This window comes from Salvelinus sp. IW2-2015, linkage group LG18, assembly GCF_002910315.2.
Source record: "Salvelinus sp. IW2-2015 linkage group LG18, ASM291031v2, whole genome shotgun sequence".
NCBI classification, from domain to species: Eukaryota; Metazoa; Chordata; class Actinopteri; order Salmoniformes; family Salmonidae; genus Salvelinus; species Salvelinus sp. IW2-2015.
In genome coordinates, this window is record NC_036858.1 from 24273290 (window position 1) to 24297335 (window position 24046).

General features: G+C 41.1%; 2 protein-coding genes across 7 annotated transcripts in view; one reads left to right on the plus strand and one right to left on the minus strand.

Annotated features, from left to right (window-relative positions):
- The window catches only part of LOC111978625 (gamma-crystallin S-1-like), a 28924-nt gene extending 23992 nt beyond the window's left edge, over positions 1-4932 (plus strand). The window contains exons 2-4 of one of the 3 annotated variants that reach the window (XM_024008800.2): positions 1955-2009; positions 2346-2603; positions 3080-4932. In XM_024008800.2, the coding sequence (XP_023864568.1) occupies positions 1998-2009; positions 2346-2603; positions 3080-3367 (558 nt within the window). In that variant the 5' untranslated portion in view covers positions 1955-1997 and the 3' untranslated portion in view covers positions 3368-4932. Of the gene's footprint in view, positions 1-1954; positions 2010-2345; positions 2604-3079 lie in introns of those variants that run through there. The other 2 variants (XM_024008799.2, XM_070448392.1) reach the window with 2 other exon arrangements.
- Positions 4933-6388: 1456 nt separating this feature from the next.
- LOC111978158 (delta-1-pyrroline-5-carboxylate synthase) lies at positions 6389-23319 on the minus strand. Of its 4 annotated transcripts, none has more exons than XM_070448389.1 (18): positions 23233-23319; positions 20627-20737; positions 20120-20271; positions 19691-19840; positions 19482-19586; positions 18587-18745; positions 18023-18113; positions 17803-17927; positions 17313-17457; positions 16963-17036; positions 16704-16803; positions 16329-16549; positions 15301-15438; positions 14763-14958; positions 8817-8938; positions 8109-8295; positions 7762-7857; positions 6389-7511 (listed from the first exon to the last, which is right to left on the minus strand). In XM_070448389.1, the coding sequence occupies exons 1-18, from the start codon at positions 23291-23293 to the stop codon at positions 7330-7332; spliced, it is 2415 nt and encodes an 804-aa protein (XP_070304490.1). In that variant the 5' UTR covers positions 23294-23319; the 3' UTR covers positions 6389-7329. The 4 variants fall into 4 exon arrangements, with proteins under 4 accessions (XP_070304490.1, XP_070304491.1, XP_023863811.1 ...); XM_070448390.1 differs by having other exon boundaries at positions 18593-18745; positions 23233-23314; XM_024008043.2 differs by lacking the exon at positions 23233-23319 and adding an exon at positions 21900-22036.
- Positions 23320-24046: the final 727 nt, after the last annotated feature.

The following is a 24046-nucleotide window of genomic DNA, read 5'->3' on the forward strand; positions in this document are numbered from 1 at the left end:
TACACACTCCCAGGAAGGTCATACATGGATAATTAGCTTCCCTACAGGAAAAACACTAACCTTCACACTTCTAGATGGCTGGGCAGGGTGGGGCCAGAAACAGCAGGGGTTCAAACTGTAAAACCCAGTATGTACATTTGAATATAAAAATGGATAACAAATCAGAGCAAGGTTACTGAATGTAAATACATTTACTTACCTTTAGAGGTGAATGTCTCAAACCAGTTGCCGTGATAAGTGTTTTGTTGTTGTGCACTCTCCTCAAACAATAGCATGGTATTTTTCACTATAATAGCTACTTTAAATTGGATAGTGCAGTTAGATTAATTAAGAATTTAAGCTTTCTGCCCATATAAGACATGTCTACATCCTGGAAAGTTGGCTGTTACTTACATCATTCTAGTCACATTAGCAACAACCGTCCTGATATAGGGACACCGAACCTGTAGAGCAGTGGTTCCCAAACGTTTTACAGTCCTGTACACCTTCAAACATTCAACCTCCAGCTCCGTACCCCCTCTAGCACCACGGTCAGCGCACTCTCAAATGTTTTTATCCATCATTTTGAGCCTGCCACACACACACTATACAATACATTTATTAAACATAAGAATGAGTGTGAGTTGTCACAACCCGGCACGTGGGAAGTGACAAAGAGCTCTTATAGGACCAGGACACTTATATTAATAATTTTGCTCTTCATCAGGGATGCAAACTGGTGAGGGTCCAAAAAGGTGACACATTTTTATTTTGCACTGAAACATGTAAAAAATCCCTGCTAGGGGGAAATGCAGGTTTTATCTAATTAAACAACAAAGAATATGATCCACATGATCAGTCTCTGTGTGTAAAATAAAGTGGTTAACATGAACCTAACGCACAGCTAAAAAATGTAAAGAAAGCAATCCAATGTTATTTGTTGCGTAGTCTTTACTTCAAATGATACTCAAGTCTTGAGAAAAAACAATACACTAATATTGCAGTTAGCCATGACGGCCTTTTATAATAGAACGCTGTGACCACACATATCTAAATATTGCACTTGGGAAGAAAAACCCCCATCTTAAAGTAGAAATAGAGTGAAACAGGCAGTCTATTTTTGCTCTATTAAAGTGGCCACTATAGTAGACTCAATCAAGTGCACATGGCTACATGTGTACAAAAATAACGTTCACTGAGTAAAAAATGTAATAATCCCTCACCTCACAAACATTACTTTCAAATTCAACATATTTCCGACAATAGATTTGCAGCAAACCACCCAACGATTTTAGGAGCGACAGAGCGAGAACACCATAGAAGACCGAAATGATTACAAGATGCAAAAGGCCTATTGCACCCCCTGTCTCCTAAAGTGGGAATGCACCTTAGGACTATAATAAACATATTATAGTACTGATAAATTATAGTACTCTGTCTCTACTTTTGTTTGACGTTCTAAATCAATAGAGTCCCGAGATTCAAGTTCAATTATTCAATTTTCCACAAAGAGAAAGAACCCATAGTGGTTTATTGTATATGTACAGTAACATAAATATGTAAATGCAGTATATGAGGATATTCCAAGACGGAACCTGAAAACTGTTTACTTGAACAAAGATTATTATACATCAGAGCCCATCATTCAGAATTATTTTAAAAAATATGGCTGTGAGAGTAAAACAGGTGGGGGGGCAGATGGGGATGTTTGTGAAGTACAGTTTTCCAACTAACCTTTTTCAAACCTGTTCTGAGCAATGTTTTCCTCGGGACCAAACACCAAGTGTGCAACTCTATTGTCCAGACCTAGTAAATAGTCTCACTGTATTTGCATAACAATGGAATTCAATCTAAAGGGAGCATGAGGTTGACATGTGCTCAGTGTCATAGGGGCAGATAGAACAGTTTGTGCTGACATGATAACTCACGTGATTTTAATAACAATGCTCTATCCTTTTTCTCTGACACATAAAAGGCTCTGGGATGAGGACAGGCCTGTCCTGTTGACCTCCACAGTCATGATGGGTAAGGTAAGCAGAACATATAATTTTCCKAAAAAACAAAAACAATACAGACCGCCTTTTCAAGTCTATTGCGGTTCCATTTCAGATTTAGTCACGAGTTTTGTCTGAAATCATAATTGTAGTATGATCCCAGATAATTTTTTTTGCCTGGTTCTAGATCTGATGTGCTGTATAACCAACTCCTGTGGCCATTGTTTGGCATGACATCGTCAATGACAATAGGTGTTGGTGAGACAGCACATTCAGATCTGGGACCAAGGCTAGGAAAATAGGTGTTCTCCTATCCTTTGTTTTGATTAAAATGTAGAGATGTGCTTCTGCCTGTACTCCCATTAACTTTAGAAGCTCTCTGTTCAGATCATCTTCTACGAGGGCAGGAATTTTGAGGGACGCCACTATGAGTGCAGTGGTGACTGCGCTGACATGCACTCCCACTTCTCCCGATGTAACTCCATTCGGGTGGACAATGGGTGCTGGATGGCCTATGAGAAGCCTAACTTTTCTGGGTACCAGTACATGCTGACAAGGGGGAAGTACCCTGACCACCATCGCTGGTCCGGCTTCAACGACTGCATCCGCTCCTGTCGCATAATCCCAGCTGTGAGAACGGCTATATCTTGACCGTCATGACACAACATAACACAAACAAATGCTCTTGAATCTGTTTTACCTTTGTAAACATTCATAACAGCTGGTATAAGTTTGACATGGTTATAGGCCATTGACTTGACACAAACCAATATTTAGGAATGTTTGTAGGAGGTATGCCTTGCCAATTGAAATTGACCAAAACAAGTTTTTTTGCGAGCCCTACCTAACACTGCAGGAGGTGTCTTTCAGGTGGAAGCTGTCAGATGTTCTCAGATTCAAGATTCCCATAAGCTTACATCAGCTGTCATGACTGTTTACAACAGCTGTTACTTAATTAATTGTTATGACAATATTCTGTGTAGCTAGGGAGTTCATGTAGTTTCCCAAACTTTCCAAGCCTTCATACAACGTTCACGCCTAAAAGTCTAACATTGAAAAAACATTATTTCAGTTCTATGAAGTGAATACATTTTKTCCTTGCACAGTACAATGGAAACTACAGGATGAAGATCTTTGAGAGATCAGACTTTGGGGGAAAGATGATGGAGCTGAGCGACGACTGCCCCAACCTGCAGGACCGCTTCCACCGGAGAGACATTTCCTCCTGCAATGTTATGGAGGGCTACTGGATCCTCCACGAGCACCCAAACTACAGGGGCCATCAGTACTTCCTGCGCCCTGGCGAGTACAACAAGCACAGCGACTGGGGCAGCATGAGTTCCACCATCGGCTCGGTGCGTCGCGTCACAGAGCTGAAGCAAAACAACCAATAAAGCCGTCTCTAGATCGCTCTGTCTAGCCAGGCTAGATCTGTCTGACAGCCTGCAGAAGTCTATACATATGTAGAGGGGATGACAACATGAGTCAATCTCAGAATATGGCTGATATCAGGGAATAAGGAGATTGTCCTTTAGTAATTAGACCACTTACTGAGAATATGGCTGGGCTGAAGAAAGCAAGCAGTGGATTGGAATCCTGGTGTAGATTTGTATATAGGAATATTTAAAGGGCTTTATGCAGACAGAAGTCAATTTATACATACCATCCCCTCACATTGAATAATAAACGAGTGGACTGCAGGGACAGTATACTTAATTGTGTCACTAATGCAGCATGCAGCAGCAGACAGTTGCAATTTCTTCCAACTGAGACTGCTTAAATTGTGGTGTTTGTTTTACATTATTCTGACCTATATCGAAACACGTGAACTTCATGTGTCTACGACAAAGTTACTTTGTTAACTTGTCAATGTAGCACTGTTTGGAATATAACAAAATCTTACCAGCTGATGTTTGAAGTGTGAGGTGTTTTTGACGTTTCTGACGTTCACTACAAGTAAATCAAGTTTGAGCAATCATATCAATCACAATAATTATTCATATTAACAAAAAAAACAATAAATCAAGGGGTACAAAAATATTATTTCCCACCGTGATTGTGAAACAAACGTGATTGAGAACATCAAGTACCAAACTGTACATCATATTTATTATTCAAAGAATCTGTGGCATGAGGAACCAAAGATAAACTTTCACTATGGACCTGTACTGACAAACATGTGACCATAAACATGAAAAACAGAAGGGGAAAAAAGTTTATATTAAAAAAATGGAGTCAAATCAATTAGGGCCAGTTACCAATCATGATTACAAATCATTTTACCATAAACATTTATGAGTGGAGGGGGGAGGCACAAATTGCACAAAATGTCCAACCTGTGGTGTCACTATACAAAAACATACTGCRGAGACCTAGTGCGGGGGGTTGACAGACACACACGACGAATGGATGGATATATACACTGAAATAAAATATAAAACGCGCCATGTAAAGTGTRGGTCGCATGTTTCACGAGCTGAAATAAAAACTCCCAGAAATGTTCCATACACACAAAAAGGATATTTCTCTCAAATTGTGCACAAATTTCTTGACATCCCTGTTAGTGAGCATTACATCCATGACAATATAATCCATCCTCCTGACAGGTGAGGCATATGAAGAAGCTGATTAAACAGCATGATCATTACACAGGTGCACCTTGTGCTGGGGAAAATAAGGCCAACACTACAGATGTCTCAAGTTGAGGGAATGTGCAATTGGCATGCTGACTGCAGGAATGTCCACCAGAGCTGTTGCCAGAGAATTGAATGTTAATTTCGATACTTTAAGCTGCCTCCAACATCGTTTTAGAGAATTTGGCACAATCGGCCTCACAACCGCACACCACGTGGAACCACGCCAGCCTAGGACCTCCACATCCGGGATCGTCTGAGACCAGCCACCTGGACAGCTGATGAAACTGAGGAGCATTTGTCTGTACTAAAGCCCTTTTGTGAAAGATTTTTTTTTCTTCTGATAGGCTGGTCCTTGCTCCCTAGTGGGTGGCCCTGTCTACCAAGTGGGTGGGGCTATGCCCTCTCAGGCCCATCCATGGCTGCACCCCATCCCAGTCATGTGAAATCCATACAATGGGCCAAATTTATTTCAAATGACWGATTTCCTTATATGAACTGTAATTCAGTAAAATCGTTGCATTTATATTTTTGTTGAGATAAATATTTATGTGTATATACATACACATACAGTACCAGTTAAAAGATTGGACACACCTACTTGAAGGGATTTTCTAAATTTTTACTATTTTGTGAAGACATTTTTACTATTTTATTTCAAAACTATGAAATAACACAATAACATGTAGTGACCAAAAAAAACAAATCAAAATATATTATAGTTTAGATTATTCAAGGTAGCCACCATTTGCCTTGATGACAGCTTTGCCTACTCTTGGCATTCTCTCAACCAGCTTCATGAGGAATGCTTTTCCAACAGTCTTGAATGAGTTCCCACATATGCTGACCACATGTTAGCTGCTTTTCCTTCACTCTGCGGTCTAACTCCTCCCAAACCATCTCAAGTGGGTTGAGGTCGGGTGATTGTGGAGGTCAGGTCATCTGATGCAGCACTCCATCACTCTCCTTCTTGGTCATAGAGCCCTTACTTAGCCTGGAGGTGTGTTGGGTCATTGTCCTGTTGAAAAACAAATGATAGTCCCACCAAGCGCAAACCAGATGGGATGGAATATTGCTGCAGAARGCTGTGGTAGCCATGCTGGTTAAGTGTGCCTGAATTTCTAAATAAATCACTGACTGTCACCAGCAAAGCACCATCACACATCCTCTTCCATGCTTCACGGTGGGAACCACACATACGGAGATCATCCGTTCACCTACTGTGTCTCAGAGACACAGCGGTTGGAACCAAAAACCTAATTTGTACTAATCAGACCAAAGGACATGTCCATTGCATGTTTCTTGGCCCAAGCAAGTCTCTTCTTATTGGTGTCCTTTTAGTTGGGGTTTCTTTGCAGAAATTCAACCATGAAGGCCTGATTCATGCAGTCTCCTCTGAACAGTTGATGTGTCTGTTACTTCCAGTCTGTGAAGCATTTATTTGGGCTGCAATTTCTGAGGCTGSTAACTTGAAGGAACTTATCCTCTCCAGCAGAGGTAACTCTTGGTCTTCCTTTCCTGTTGCAGTCCTCATGAGAGCCAGTTTCCTCAAAGCACTTGATGGTTTTTATGATTGCACTTTTATTTATTATTTTTTACCTTTATTTAACTAGGCAAGTCAGTTAACCTCTCTTGGGTACGTGAGACGTTAACGTCCCACCTCTTCAACAGCCAGTAAAACTGCTGTGCGCCAAATTCAAATACAGAAATACTCATTATAAAAATTCAGAAAACAAAACATATTTTACATAGGTTTAAAGATTAACTTCTTGTGAATCCAACCACGGTCTCAGACTTTTTTTTATTACTACATGATTCCATATGTGTTAGTTCATAGTTTTGAGGTCTTCCCTATTATTATACAACGTAGAAAATAGTAAAAATAAAGAAAAACCCTGGAATTACTAGGTCTGTCCAAACTTTTGACTGGTACTGTATGCATGCARMCATGCATGCATGTACAGTTGAAGTTGGGAGTATACATACTTAGGTTGGAGTCATTAAAACTTGTTTTTCAACCACTCCACAAATTTCTTGTTAACAAACTATAGTTTTGGCAAGTTGGTTAAGACATCTACTTTGTCATTTTTCCAACAATTGTTTACAGACAGATTAATTCACTGTATCACAATTCCAGTGGGTCAGAAGTTTACATACACTAAGTTGACTGTGCCTTTAAACAGCTTGGAAACGTCCAATTATGTCATGGATTTAGATGCTTCTGATAGGGTAATTTACATCATTTGAGTCAATTGGAGGCGTACCTGTGGATGTATTTCAAGGCCTATCTTCAAACTCAGTGCCTCTTTGCTTGACTGTGTGCTCGATTTTATACACCTGTCAGCAACGGGTATGGCTGAAAAAGCTGAATCCATTCATTTGAACAGGTCTCCACATACTTTTGTATATATAGCGTAGACACACACACACACGTATACTTTGACCATTCAATTTCCTYTGCAACCGTTCACCACCTCTTCATTCATTACCAGGTCATCTTAATACTTTACACGCTCCGATACTGTTGCAGATACAAAACAGCCTCCCGCTGCTTTCATGTATGTGGTTTCTGAAAGTGGTTTGTTGACCCCCACAGTCACATACAGATCCATATATAAGGTTGCAATTTAAACACTACTGATAAAAATGAACTTTTAATGTTTTCACTTCCCACTTTACATGACAGTTCCTGTATTGGAGAGTTCTGTGACTGACTGTGGTTCCTAGCTGGGGAATCTCTGAGGAACAGGGATGTTCTCATGAAGGTACTTCATACTGCCCGCCTCTGAGAACTCTGCCACTGTGTGCCCCTCACCCCGGAGGACCCACTTGGTGGTCAGCAGCCCCTCCAGACCCACTGGGCCCCTCGCATGGATCCGAGCTGTGCTGATGCCAACCTCCGCACCTGCAACACCCCAATACGGATCAGTATGTGCTGGTCTAGACACACTTTATAATAACTGTTTATCATGAATATGAATTAATAAACTAACAGATATAATTAAATACTGTACTCAACATGAATACACATGTATAAGCATTATAACAAACTAAGCATTACAATTCATAAGTATACAACATTTATAATTTTTTTTAAAGCATTTATAACTAGATTTACTGTTATACTTTTGTATGATAAAATTATTTGTACTCACCAAGACCAAATCTGTAACCGTCAGCAAAGCGAGAGCTAGCGTTCCAGAAAACACAGGCACTGTCCACCTGCTGCATGAACTGTTCAGCCGTCTTCTCTGTGCAGAAAAACATTACAATATATATTATTCTAGGAAGCAGTTACTGTATTTTAAATAATTTGACATCAACGTTACTTTTTTGGAACCCTATAGTGTAAACATACATTTATTTTGTTGTAAATAAATGCATGGTAGGCCTATACATTAGGACAGGACAACATTGGAACGTTGACATGCAGTGCTACAGAACTCATTGAAAACTGTGTGTGTGTATTCATGTGTGCATGTGCGTTGCAGGATTTGCTCACCGTTATCTGTAACAATAACATCTGTGTGGGAGCTGCCGTATTTGTGGATGTGGTCCACGGCATCCTGCATACTATCCACCACCTCAATGCAGCACTCCAGGTCCCCGTACTCTGTCCTCAGAGACTTCACCTCAGACGGGCTAAAGGTCAGGTAGGAGGCAAACCTGGGGCCTGCATGGATCTTCACCTGTGGGATGACACAAGACATTACATTTTCAATGATGACTGTATTTGACTATGTACACATACCTCTACTGTGTAGTTAAAGGGACATAACATTTAAAATCAAAGAAGGATGTGCGCATACAGTATCTCAACATTAGAATACTTTTTACCAATATCCCATTAAACTGACCAGGTAGATGCTTCACCGATTTAAATTAAAAAGACAGTATGCCTTCTCCCCGTACAATTGGTCAGATAGGGTGGCAAGGTACTACATGAATAAGTTATTGTTGGAATAATTAACTATTCTGCTGTGGGGTTCTCCGGTAAGTTTATGAATGGCTGCTTTAGAGATGACAATGCTTTGGATGACAACACCAAAAGGTCTAACCCGGTCTCTCCCTTTATAAATGATGTCTCTATATAGTGCGTTAATGCTCTYGATTGTGTAATGTCTGTCATCTGTATAAGTTACTGAACAAGCCTCAGTATGAGTATGTGTATTGTCTACATGGAGAGATGGTGGGTGTATGCACGTCTCACCTGTTCCACTCTAAGCATGTCTATAATCTGGTCAAACAGAGGTGTCCTCAGTAGATCTCTGTGGAGGAGTAGGGTCTCCATGGCATTGCAGGCCGCAGGGTAGTCACATTTAGAGTCTTTGACTGCAGAGAGAACATTTATTAGACTACCGTTCACTTAGAGCAGGTATTCCGAGGGGTACGCACAATGCCGTAGGGGGTACACCAAATAAAAATGTGATGCACATAAAATAAAAATATTTTTTTACCTCACATTTTCAAACAGTACATTTATATTTTCCAACAGGGCTATACATTTGGGTGAGTCCCCACCCCCGCCTGATTAGCCTCGTTTCACTACCAAAAATGTAATTAAAACCACCTAGTGTAGAGCGAAATAACAACACAATGTCAAATACAGGTAGCCTAGTCAAATAATTAACATCCAATCACATTAACCATAACTCTCATAATGAAACATGACAATTAGAAAAATAAGCAACGGGAGTTTGAGCGAGAATAAAGACGACTTTCGAGTAGTAAGACATGTATAAAAGCAACAGACCATTAATAAGAAGGGGCTAGAAGCATCTTATATGGTGAGCTACCGAGAAGCTAGGACAGGCAAGCCCCATACTATTGTAGAGGATTTAAATCTTCCTGCTGCCGCAGATATGGCTGGGACAATGCTGGGGGAAAAGGCCAAAAAAACTATACAGACAATGCCTTCCTCAAACAACACTGTTTCATGACGCATCAGTGATACGGCAGGAGATGTTTTGAAACAATTACTGCTTTGCATACAAGCCAGMGAATTACATGCGTTACAGCTGGATGAGTCAGACGTGGTAGGCCTGGCACAGCTCCTGGTATATGTCCGTTACGTTTATGGGAGGTCAATTAAGGAAGACATCCTCTTCTGCAAATCACTGGAAATTAGGACAACATGAGGATATTTTTTAAGTACTGAACAGCTTTGGGCCATCAAATGGACTTGTGGTCAAGATGTGTTGGTATCTATACTGATGGCGCAAAAGCCATGACAGGGAGACGTAGTGGAGTGGTAACGCGCGTGCAAGCAGTTGCTCCCGACGCCACTTGGGTACACTGCAGCATCCACCGAGAGGCTCTTGCTGCCAAGGGAATGCCTGACAGCTTGAAAMACGTTTTGGACACTACAGTGAAAATGGTTAACTTTGTTAAAGCAAGGCCCCTGAACTTTCGGGTATTTTCTGCACTATGCAATATGGGCAGCGACCATGTAATGCTTTTACAACATACATACGTGCGCTGGTTATCAAGGGGCAAAGCACTGACACGTCTTTTGAATTGAGAGATGAGCTTAAAGTTTTAACTGACCATKATTTTTTCACTTGCCTGACCGCTTGCATGATGACGAGTTTCTCACACGACTGGCCTACCTAGGTGATGTTTTTTCTCGCTGAACGATCTGAATCTAGGATTACAGGGACTCTCCGCAACTATATTCAATGTGCGGGACAAAACTGAGGCTATTATTAAGAAGTTGGAGCTCTTTTCTGTCTGCATTAACAAGGACAACACAGGTCTTTCCATCATTGCATGATTTTTTGTGTGCAAATTAACTCAAGCTTAGAGAAAATGTCATATGTGATATAGCAAAGCACCTGATTGAGCTGGGTGCGCAATTACGCAAGTACTTTCCCGAAACGGATGACACAAACAACTGGATTCGTGATCTCTTTCATGCCCTCCCTCCAGTCCACTTACCGATATCTGATCAAGAGAGCCTCATCGAAATTGCAACAAGCAGTTCTGTGAAAATAGAATTTAAATCAGAAGCCACTGACAGATTTCTGGATTGGGCTGCGCTCAGAGTATCCTGCCTTGGCAAATCACGCTGTTAAGACTCTGATGCCCTTTGCAACCACGTACCTATGTGAGAGTGGATTCTCGGCCCTCACTAGCATGAAAACTAAATACAGGCACAGACTGTGTGGAACATGATTTAAGACAGACTCTCTCCAATACAAAGTCGGAAGTTTATATACACTTATTTCGGAGTCTAGAGGTCGACCAATTAATCGGCATGGCCGATTTCAAGTTTTCATAACAATCGGTAACAGCATTTTTGGACGCCGATGATGGCCGATTACATTGCACTCCACGAGGAAACTGCGTTGCAGGCTGACCACCTGTTACTCGAGTGCAGCAAGGAGCCAAGGTAAGTTGCTAGCTAGCATTAAACTTAACTTATAAAAAACAATCAATCTTAACAATCACTAGTTAACTACACATGGTTGATGATATCACTAGTTTAACTAGCTTGTCCTGCATTGCAAATAATCAATGCGGTGCCTGTTAATTTACCATCAAATCACAGCCTACATCGCCAAACGGGTGATGATTTAACAAGCGCATTCGCGAAAAAAGCACCGTCGTTGCACCAATGTACCTAACCATAAACATCAATGCCTTTCTTAAAATCAATACAAAAGTAAATATTTTTAGCTAAAAGAAATTCATYTTAGCAGGCAATAATAACTAGGAAAATTGTGTCACTTCTCTTGCGTTCTGTGCAAGCAGAGTCAGGCTATATGCAGCAGTTTGGGCCGCCTGGCTCGTTGCGAACTGTGTGAAGACCATTTCTTCCTAACAAAGACCGTAAATAATTTGCCAGAATTTGACACAATTATGACATTTTACATAATTATGACATAACATTGAAGTTTGTGCAATGTAACAACAATATTTGCACTTGGATGCCCCAATTCGATAAAATACGGAACGGTTCCGTATTTCACTGAAAGAGTAAACGTTTTGATGATTTTTTTATTTTTTTTATTTAACCAGGTAGGCAAATTGAGAACACGTTCTCATTTACAATTGCGACCTGGCCAAGATAAAGCAAAGCTGATAGTTTCCGGATTTGACCATATTAATTACCTAAGGCTCGTATTTCTGTGTGTTTATTATAATTAAGTCTATGATTTGATATTGATAGAGCGGTGGCAGGCAGCAGCAGGCTCGTGTGCATTCATTCAAACAGCACTTTCCTGCGTTTGCCAGCAGCTCTTCGCAATTCTTGAAGCACAGCGCTGTTTATGACTTCAAGCCTATCAACTCCGAAGATTAGGCTGGCAATACTATAGTGCCTATAAGAACATCCAATAGTCAAAGGTATATGAAAGGCAAATGGTATAGAGAAATATTCCTATAATACCTACAACCTAAAACTTCTTAACTGGGAATATTGAAGACTCATGTTAAAAGGAACCACCAGCTTTCATATGTTCTCATGTTCTGAGGAAGGAACTTAAACTTTAGATTTTACATGGCACATATTGCACTTTTACTTTCTTCTCCAACACTGTGTTTTTGCATTATTTAAACCAAATTGAACATGTTTCATTATTTATTTGAGACTAAATTGATTTTTATATATCATATTAAGTTAAAATAAAAGTGTTCATTCAGAATTGCTGTAATTGTCATTATTACAAATATATTTAAATAAAAACCATCCGATTAATCAGTATCGGCTTTTTTTGGTCGTCTAATAATCAGCTTTGAAAAATCATAAAATCGGTCAACCTCTAGTCATTAAAACTAATTTTTCAACCACTCCACAAATGTCTTGTTAACAAACTACTGTTTTGGCAAGTCGGTTAGGACATCTACTTCGTGCATGACAAGTTATTTTTCCAACAATTGTTTCCAGACAGATTATTTCGCTGTATCACAAATCCAGTGGGTCAGAAGTTTATATACACCAAGTTGACTGTGCCTTTAAACAGCTTGGAAAATTCCAGAAAATGATGTCATGGCGTTAGAAGCTTCTGATAGGCTAAATTACATTTACATTACATTTAAGTCATTTAGCAGACGCTCTTATCCAGAGCGACTTACAAATTGGAAAGTTCATACATATTCATCCTGGTCCCCCCGTGGCGAATGAACCCACAACCCTGGCGTTGCAAGCGCCATACTCTACCAACTGAGCCACACGGGACCAAATGACATAATTGAGTCAATTGGAGGTGTACCTGTGGATGTATTTTAAGGTCTACCTTCAAACTCAGTGCCTCTTTGCTTGACATCATGGGGAAATCAAAAGAAATCAGCCAAGACCTCAGAAAAATGTGTAGACCTCGACAAGTCTGGTTCATCCTTGGGAGTAATTTCCAAATGCCTGAAGGTACCACGTCCATCTGTACAAACAATAGTACGCAAGTATAAACACCATGGGACCACGCAACAGTCATACCGCTCAGGAAGGAGACGCGTTCTGTCTCCTAGAGATGAACGTACTTTGGTGCGAAAAGTGCAAATCAATCCCAGAACAACAGCAAAGGACCTTGTGAAGATGGAGGAAACAGGTACAAAAGTATCTATATGCACAGTAAATTAGTCCTATATCGACATAACCTGAAAGGCTGCTCAACAAGGAAGAAGCCACTGCTCCAAAACCACCATAAAAAAGCCAGACTACGGTTTGCAACTGCACATGGGAACCAAGATTGTACCTTTTGGAGAAATGTTCTCTGGTCTGATGAAACAAAAATTAAACTGTTTGGCCATAATGACCATCGTTATGTTTGGAGGAAAAAGGGGGATGCTTGCAWGCCGAAGAACACCTTCCCAACAGTGAAGCACGGAGGTGGCAGCATCATGTTGTGGGGGTGCTTTGCTTCACAAAATAGATGGCATCATGAGGAAAGGAAAATTATGTGGATATATTGAAGCAACATCTCAAGATATCAGTCAGGAAGTTAAAGCTTGGTCGCAAATGGGTCTTCCAAATGGACAACGACCCCAAGCATACTTCCAAAGTTGTGGAAAAATGGCTTAAGGACAACAAAGTCAAGGTATTGGAGTGGCCATCACAAAGCCCTGACCTCAATCCCATAGAAAATTGGGCATAACTGAAAAAGCGTGTGCYAGCAAGGAGGCCTACAAACCTGACTCAGTTACACCAGCTCTGTCAGGAGGAAGGGGCCAAAATTCACCTGACTTATTGTGGGAAGCTTGTGGAAGGCTACTCYAAACATTTGACCCAAGTTAAACAATTTAAAGGCAATGCTACCAAATACTAATTTAGTGTATGTAAACTTCTGACCCACTGGGAGTGTGATGAAAGAAATAAAAGCTGAAATAAATCATTCTCTCTACTATTATTCTGACATTTCACATTCTTAAAATAAAGCGGTGATCTAACTGACCTAAGACAGGGAATTTTTACTAGGATTAAATGTCAGGAATTGTTTAAAATGTATTTTGCTAAGGTGTATGTAAACTTCTGACTTGTATGTGCATCCTTTCAAGCACACCCTTCTCATTAACCTGTGGTGAGTTTGTTCCTCAACAATTGTGAATAATAAGGTTTTATATGTAAGATGGCTAAATAAAGAACAAAATTATCATTATATTATTATTTGTGCCCTGGTCCTATAAGAGAGCTTTGTCACTTCCCACGAGCCGGGTTGTAACAAAAACTCACACTCATTCTCATGTTTAATAAATGTATCGTATAGTGTGTGTGGTAGGCTTACAATTGCGGCAAAAAACAACATTTGAGAGTGCGCTGAGCCTGGTGCTAGAGGTACGCAGCTGGAGGTTGAATGTTTGAAGGGGTACGGGGCTATAAAAAGTTTGGGAACCACTGACTTAAGAGGACTGGGTGTATGAATGAGAAATGAATGATTACATAATTTAATGTTAACTAAAGCCGTCTGCTGGTTTTTGGTTTTTAAGACCTAGACAACCAGTTGAGGGGAGTTCCTTACCAATCAGTGACCTTAATTCATCAATCAAGTACAAGGGAGGAGCGAAAACCGGCAGACACTCTGCCTTCCGCGGAACGAGTTTGACACGCGSCCTAGACGCAAAGACTGATAGTTCATGACATCCACAAGATAGCTTCACCATAAGTTTAAAACTACACATTGTACGTTGTTGCTTATAAACAATGGGGTAATGAAGCACTCACTGATGTCAATAGCCTTTTCGATGCAGGCCTCAGAGTCGATGTAGACATGGCAGATGCCCTCACTGTGTCCCAGCACAGGGATGCCCTTGGCAGCTCTTTGGATGTCTCTGACGAGCTGGGACGAGCCTCGAGGGATGATCAGGTCTATCATCTTATCTAGTCTACAAAGGTCCTCTACCTCCTCACGGGTACTCACCTACAGCACACACATTAATAACATACTTTACTACGATGCAAACTAAAATAATATGTACCTACAACAGGGCTGGGGTCAATTACTTTTTAATTCAGTCAATTCCAATTATCTTCTCATAGAGAAGGTTTGAGGGAAATGTGAATTTCAGTTTACTTCCAAAAAATGACTGAATTAAAATGGAATGTACTCCAGCCCTGACCAACAGTACAAGTGTACTGTTGTTCACACCACACAAATGATTTATCCTATCTGTAACGTAAGTGTATCTAATAAAAGTGTTATGCATAACCTAAAACTCAACTCCTGCCTCAAATTTCCCATTGATTAGAATGAAGCTCTTACCAGCTGAATAGCATCCTTCACCCCGTGGATAGAGAGCGCATCCTGGGTCAGCTGATGCAAGATACGGTTGGTGTTGGCCGCTTCTTTCCCCCCCTTTAGTAGCAGAGCATTTCCACTGGCAATAGCCAGAGCTGACACCTGTATTTCATATCGGTACAAGTCCATACAACACTTCAGTCACACATCAGTACTATCATGTCTCTGAAAATAAAAGACAATAGGGTGGAATCTCAAATCAACCCTTAGACCATATGTCCTGTGTACTTAAAATCTGTAAATCTGAGCGGATTTGAGGCCTCCCGAGTGGCGCAGCGGTCTAAGGCACTTTTGCAGTGCTGATGCGACACTACAGCCCCGGGTTCGATCCCAGGCTATGTCACAGCCTGGCCGTGACCAGGATACCCATGGGGCAGCTCACAATTGGCCCAGCGTCGTCCGGGTTAAGGGAGGGTTATGCCGGCCGCGATTTCCTTGTGTCATCGTGCTCTAAATCAAATCTTATTGGTCACATACACATATTTAGCAGATGTTATTGCGGATATAGCAACTGCTTGTTGCGGGCTGGGTGCCTGCAAGCTGACTTCGGTCGTCAGTTGGATGGTGTTTCCTCCGACACATTGGTGCGGCTAGCTGCAGGGTTAAGCGAGCAGTGTGTCAAGAAGCAGTGTGGCTTGGCAGGGTTGTGTTTCGGAAGACACGTCTCTCGACTGTCGCCTCTCCCGAGTCCGTAGGGGACATACAGCGATGAGACAAGATCGTAACTACCAAGTAGAAAAATGGGGTAAAGTAAAACAAATATTCAGATAACTAATAAATTAGAGAGGATTTGACAAATGTAAACAATATGGTAATAGCTTCACCTTGCTCTCTAATAGGCTATGTTAAAGTTTCACCATATTGCTTATTTTCCAATCAAATCCTCTCAGATCTCCACAAGTGCCTAGGGTGAAGGGTCTAGGGGTCCATTTGGGATTGGGCCCAGGATGAGCCTTGTGTTTTAGCAGCATGGCCACCATCAGGTGACTGACCTGAGGAAGGCAGTCGGGTCGAGACTCAAAGATGACCAGCAGGACCCCGATGGGCACAGTGATCTGTTCGAGCTCCAGGTTGTTGGCGACTCTGGTCCTGCGGAGCACCTGTCCCACGCTGTCCCTGGACGATACAGCAATCTGACGCAGACCTATGGCTAGGCTGTTCAGCTTCGATGTGGACAGACTCAACCTTGCCAACAGGGGTTGGGAGAGACGGCCTAGAGGGAATCACACTAAAATATAAGACCAACATTCTTATGGCTTATATCAATTGCTGATATCGACAGACAGCTTGTGTCAGCAATATTAACAATTTCTGGTATGATCCTAATTTGTGAGGCCATTGTGACCTGATGAAGCTACATTGAGTACCTGCTGATGCTGCAGTCTCCATGTCTCTCTTGTTGGCACTGAGGATCTCATCCTTCTTCTCTGTCAGCAGGTCAGCCAGGCGGCAAATTATCTCTCCTCTCTGGTTGAGTGTGAATGAATACAGATGTCTTAAAAAGATTACTAAAGTACAGCAGAGATAGATCACACATCAGCTCAGATGGGCACTCTATAACCAGGCCAGTCAGTATAGCTCGGCACAGCTCTGTGGTGTGAAAAGTGTAAAAAAGGGAACGCTCACCTCATCTGGGTGAAGAGTGGCCAGAGTCCTGCCTGCCTGCCTGGCCATTTCTGTCTGCTGCTCCACAGTGGGACCTGTGTGTCACATCCCACAACAACATGAACCTGAGTGGGGCATCTCATTAACTTAACTGTTTCAGTGACTATTTATAACCACTTTCATACATGAGCCATTACATGAAATGCTTATAAATTCTTTATACATTATTATAAATGTTACAAATGCTCATGAAATGTAATGTAATGAACTGCATTTTTACAAACAATGTAGTTTATTAATGAGTGTAACTACTGCTTCTAATCTACTGTAGGTTGGAGTTTATTTCTCTACAAAAGGTATCAGTGACTCACCAGCAGGCTTGACCTCAGAGAAGAATGTGCCCACTTTCTTTCCCTCCACTATGTCTGTGATGACGTGGCCCGTGACTTTGGGGTCGGTGCCATTGGCAATGACGACCGACGTGCCACCCTGAAGCGCCCACAGAGCAGACTTCACCTGGGTGAGACAACATGGTTCAAATAAACATTTATAATGAAACATACCCAGTACAGCCAGTGGAGGGTGTCCCCCATCTGACCCTGGTTCCTCCCTAGGTTTCTTCTATTTAGGGAGTATTTCCTTGCCTCTTTCTTTCTGCTTGCTTTTGACTTTGGGGCCTTAGTCCGAATTACTGTAAAAGTACTTGTGACAACTGCTGATGTAAAGGGTTTTATAAATGAAATTGATTGATTGATTGATTAAACCTTCTATCAAACGGCCAACCACACTATTTTAACACTTGGAGTGTAGATGGTGGTTGCTTAACACTTGGAGTGTAGATGGTGGTTGCTTGCCACTAACCTTTGCCTCCATGCCCCCAATGCCCACTTTGGACTTTGAGCCATATCTGATAGACTGCTGGTCTCCGGGGTAGAAGATATCGATGAGTTTAGCGTCATCTGTTCCTGGGGGGCTGTCATACAATCCTGTGGGATACAACATGGTCAACGCAAATACTTTTTTATTTTAGCTGAGAGTAAATGAACAACAACGTAGCTCATTTTCGAAATGCATTACATACCTTCAACATCAGATAGAGCAATAAGAAGGTCTGCTTTCATTTCAACAGCCAGTCTTGCAGCCAAGCTGTCGTTATCCTTGATGTGTATTACCTAAAATGCAAGAAAAAAACATAAAACAGCATGACCCCATTTAATACATGCAAACAGCTCATCATACCCATGCATCATAACTATGCAGTGTACCCTAGCCTAGGATGTAATTTTAAAGTAAGAGCACTTGCTCTTAAGTAAAAACTTGCTACAATAGGCCCCTCTATACTAGCATTGGCTCTGACTTCAACATAAGTCATTTCCTAACTTCCACATTAGCCAAGTTTTCACTTAGTCTTCCATTAATGCCAATGCAAACCTAAGTGGAAGTCCGGATTCGCCCCTCAGATGCATGAAGAATCACTAATAAAAGTTGAAATGATCAAAGCTAATTACATTTATTTTCAAACAAATGTTAAACCAAAATGAAACATTTGTGTGGGTGGAAAAAGTAAAAGAAAATATATGCCTTATGTAATAAACCATCACAACCACACTACGCATTCCCAGCATGCCCTTCACAAAGTACCCACATTTACCCCCTGAAGGTCACTGTTTGGAACAGGGGGCGGTACAACTGCGTCATTGGTGTTGATGATGGGCACTATGTTCATGCGCAGCAGCTCGTGGAGGGTACTGTTCAGGTTGCGACGCTTCTGCTCATCGTGGAAGTCGAGGTTCGTCACCAGGATCTATTGAAGAGGCATAKGAAAGATCTCAGTTTGAGGGTTTAACGTAGGCATAGTCATTCTAAAAACATGTACTGGGGCCAAGCTTCCTGCCATCCAAGACCTCTATACAAGGCGGTGTCAGGGGAAGGCACAACATTTTTTCAAAGACTCCCGCCACCCTAGTCAGATTGTTCTCTCTGCTACCGCACGGCAAGCAGTACCAGAGCGCCAAGTCTAGGTCCAGGCTTCTAAACAACTTCTACCCCCAAGCCATTAGACTCCTGAACATCTAATCAAATGGCTACCCAGACTATTTGCATTGCCCCCCTCTTTTACACCACTGCTACTCTCTGTTGTTATCATCTATGCATAGTTACTTTAATAACTCTACCTACATGTACATAATACCTCAACTAACCGGTGCCCCCGCACATTGACTCTATACCGTTACCCCCCCTGTATATTCTCACTATTGTTATTTTACTACTGCTCTTTAATTACTTGTTACTTTTATTTCTTATTCTTATCTGCATTTTTMWAAACMGCATTGTTMSTTAGGGGTTCGTAAGTAAGCATTTCACTGTAAGTTCTACATTTGTCGTATTCGGRGCATGTGACTAATAACATTTGATTTGTCAATACAACTTTGGCTAAGAAAAGGCATAGAAAAACAATACATGAATYTAGTGACATCAGACACTATGCAATTCCATCTGCAAAGAATGATACAGTAATACTTTTGTAAGTGTGTTTGTACCTGTGCAGTGCAGGTGCTGTACTGGGTGAACATAGCTTCATACAAAGCCATCAAGCCACTCTGTCCAGCAGCTGCACACGCCCGGGCCTCCAGAACTGGAAGTGACTGAAGCGCAGAGAAATAGAAATCATGAGTAAAAGCAAATATGACAATAGTTATTGATCTATTGTTCATTGTTATCCAATCTGTTGTGAGGTGATTTGGTATACCATTTCTTTGAGTTGGTTCTGTCCAGAGTGCAAGGCTTGTCTGACGCTCTGAGATAGCAGGATCTCGTGTCTCAGTCTCTGCCTTCCGAAAGCAACGGCCCCACTGGTGACAATCATCATCTCCCTGCCTTGGTTCTGCAGCACGGCCACCTAAGGGACACACACAACAATGAGCTCTTCTTACACACCACTTATTCATCAACTTAATTCTATCTTCAACAAGTGTTCTCTAAAGACCCACCAAAATGTAACTGAACATTACCTCAGCAGTTTCTCCCCTTAAATTTTAGAAGATACCTTTCAATGCCAATCAAAACCCACATAATCATTCAATATTCTGGATATTCTATTTCTACATTATTTCTGGTTCTCGTAAGTAGTTCCTGGTCATTACAACCTATATCATCAATGACCGGGTCGTGGCCTCACCTGCTCCACAATGGAGGCGAGACGCCCGAGGGCCAAGCCACACTCATCTCCCCGCGTCACCACAGCACTGCCCAATTTCACCACAATGCGCTTGGCCTGTCTGAGCTCACTGCGGTGCGCTGCTGACTTCCCAGGAGAATGGGTGACAGGGACTGCAACAGATAACAGGACATTCATTTAACACCAGTCATGTTCATTAGGGCACACCGTAACAAAACATTATGCAACAAAAAACAAAAATGAAAGTTTCTTAGTTCAGATAGTACCCTCATATTTAACTTGTTTGCTTCCGTTTCATGCCTACTGAACATGACCCCAAATAACTTCAGTACGTTTTGGATAAACAGCAGTTCTRGTCGTAAACCTTGGGTTGTCTGACAACAGCATATGTTTGGCTATTATATGGACAAACATCTGAGACTGCCAAAGAGGTGTGTTAAGTGCCAAGAGTCATCTGTAGTGGGGTGCACCAYTGCAGTATTTTTTGGAATGGTGTAGGCTACTTACACTTGGCTTGGGAAACTGCCCTGGCAAAGCGTGGGCAAACATTTGCTTGCAGGCTCCMGGACCGTAGACTGGAACACAAGGCCAGCCTCTGCAACATCATGGCAATGTGACCTGAGGACAGTACACAGCTATTTATAAATCACAATAAAGTGGGCATCCTTTAGGCTGATATACAGGTGTACATCTGCTTGTGAGTAAGCTAAACCAAATTGTCTCGTTGTTGTAGATAATTGGTAGAAAATAGCTTGGTGCACCGGCTTGCACCAATTGTTGTCAACAGTCTAAAGCGCTGAAGTTAGCCAGCTATACTACACACAACAAAAATATAAAATGCAAAGTTTTGGTCCCAAGTTTCATGAGCTGAAATAAAAGATCCCAGAAATGAGCAGGGATAAACTACAGACACAATTGCATTTTATCAATGCATAGAAATACCTGAGGCCCATTTCTTTAAAGGTATGTCTGTGACCAACAGATGTATAGCTGTATTCCCAGTCATGTGAAATCCATAGATTAGGGCCTAATGTATTTATTTCAATTGACTTATTTCCTCATATGAACTAACTCAGTAAAGTATTTGAAATTGTTGCGTTTATATTTTTGTTCAGTATAGTTAGTTGTGGTGTTTTGCTAAGGATTGATAACTGTAGTTACAGAAATAGTGCCAATTCAGTGCCCACTGTTTTATCCTACGATTAGCTAGTTCATCCATGGCTATCACAAATCAGCCAGGGTTACCATAAATGGAAGCTAAACTGTCAATTTTGTACAACTGGACAGGGTCATTATGATAGCTAACGTAACTAGCTATAGTACTGTCATAAATCAAATGTGTAACGTTGGCTAACGAAGTTCTCATGTTAGTCTGTTGATGTGGCTGCTGAAATGTCTAGCTAGAAAAGGTTCGTTAAATCAAGCAGTAGGCTACTAGTACTAGCTAGGCTGGGCATAGACCTCCACTATCGTCTGGGCTTGATGTGGCCAGCCGGTAATACGCGTGACCCTTTGACCGGTTCGTACTTAACACTTTATCTATTCAGGCTGCAAATGTTTCGATTTCCTCAGCAACTTTACTTAATGACAAGAAAACTGGGGGGGACGATAAAATATGCGACTAACGTTACTACAATATGGCCGCTTCTAGCTAACGTTACTGTAGTCGATAGAGAACGTTAGTTACAGCAGGCTAGGATCTGACTAGCTAGCAATAGACTAACGTTGAGGTAGGCAAATAGAGAAACAAAATAGAGAATTCATTCAAAAGATGTCTCACCAGCAGTCAGTACTTATAAAAGTCGAAGGTTCCCGCTGCAGCAAAATTGACAACTGCTGAGCAAAGACACGTCGTCAAATTGCCACATCCACATGCAGCCATAGGCCGTGTTCCCGAAACATGTGGGTTGTGTTGTGAACAACATAACCGTGAATCAGCGGTWCGCTTTCAAAATAAAGGTACCCCATTGAAAGTGATGCTAACAGATAAAACATGTAGAATCATCCAWGAGCCATAGTTAAGGCTGTACATAGCAATATCAATGTCTGATAGACTGAATAGTGAGGTGATTTCTTACGGTTAAAGTCCCGCTATAAGAGCTACGACGCTAATATTTGTGTAAAGTTCTTTAGAATTGTAATCTATGTGTGGCACTGAGTAAGCTAATAAATGTCATGGACCCAAAACCCATACATTAGCTTGAAATATGAGTATACCCCAATGCAATTCTGAAGTCTAATAKATCCACAGTGCCATTTCAATAGATGTTTTACTTTGTATCAAATTAACTAATTACTGTCTTTTGATGAATCCAGTGGCGGTCTGTGCCTTTTAAGATTAGGGTGGATGATAKAWWWWTMTATGAGCACAGCCTTATTTCTATTACAGCATARGGGATGACTGTCAATCATATTCCATTCACCCAGCTCAATGTAACATTGATAGGTTTAGGCTACTGATACTRGAATTTGCCCTATAACCCTTCATGAGGTTGCTACAACCGAGCCTYCAAATTAAAGTTCATAACGTAGGTGCACAGATCGAAAGAAAAATTGGAGTAATCAAGGTGACAGAAAGTGAAACAGTCAATACCACCTAYCACACTCTTGCCTACATCTAGCTGAACTAGGGTGTAATCATTAGTCCAAACGTTACYTTTTGTAACTAAAACGAGAGATTCTATTGGACAAATTCAGGTAGGTCCATTCCAGTTTCGCTCCATTTGCTTCCGTTTAAAAAACATTTCTTAACTGAATTGGCTGAATGAATACACCCCTGATCACCCYCACACACAATTCACTTTCATAGCAGCCATACAAATAGCATAATCACATCTACGCGCTKTCCTCCTCTCAAATTTCCCCTTCACTTTTGGAATTCAATGCACACAACAGTGGTCTGATCAGGTGAAAAAAACCTCTACACACAGCCTACATTGTTGTCACCATATTAGCTAATGTCATAGTCAACAAATAGCTACTAGAACTAACGTGTTAGTAAACTCACAATCCATTCCATTTGTACAATCACGCAGTACAGTGTYAAGCAAGAAGTTTAGCAGTTACACAGATGAGCCCCAGAGGCAATAAATTAATAAAACCAAAAGCTGTACCTTGACTTGGAAGAGTTGGAGTGCTGGATAGACTTAGCCAGCTAGCTAACATAAATGTCATTGCTCTCTGTTTGAGTCAGGTTGTTGAGTAGGCTAAAATGTGACTCGTTTCAGGAAACCAGGCGTATGTTACGGGTTACTACTTCACAGGAGAGCCATTTGAACGAAAACCTTTTTAACTTAATYAAAATGCGTTTTTTGGTAGAAATGCTTTGTGGAACATGTGAACTTTCATGTTCCTTAATAATATTAGACTTGTACAAGTCAAAAGTTGGAACACACCTACTCATTCTAGGGTTTTTTCTTTATTTTTACTATTTTCTACATTGTAGAATAATAGTGAAGACATCAACACTATGAAATAACACATYTGGAATCATGTAGTAACCAAAAAAGCGTTAAACAAATCAAAATATATTTTATATTTGTGATTCTTCAAAGTAGCTAGCCTTTGCCTTGATGACAGCTTTCCACACTCTTGGCATTCTCTCAACCAACTTCATGAGGTAGTCACCTGGAATGTATTTCAATTAATAGGTGGGSCTTGTTAAAAGTMTATTTGTGGAATGTCTTTCCTTCTTAATGTGTGTGCGCCAATCAGTTGRGTTGTGACAAGGTAGGGGTGGTAAACAGAKGATAGCCCTATTTGGTAAAAGACCAAGTCCATATTATGGCAAGAGCAGCTCAAATAAGAAAAGAGAAACGACAGTCCATCATTACTTTAAGACATGAAGGTCAGTCAATAAATAAAAAGTCCAGTCGCAAAAACCATCAAGCGCTATGATGAAACTGGATCTCATGAGGACCGCCACAG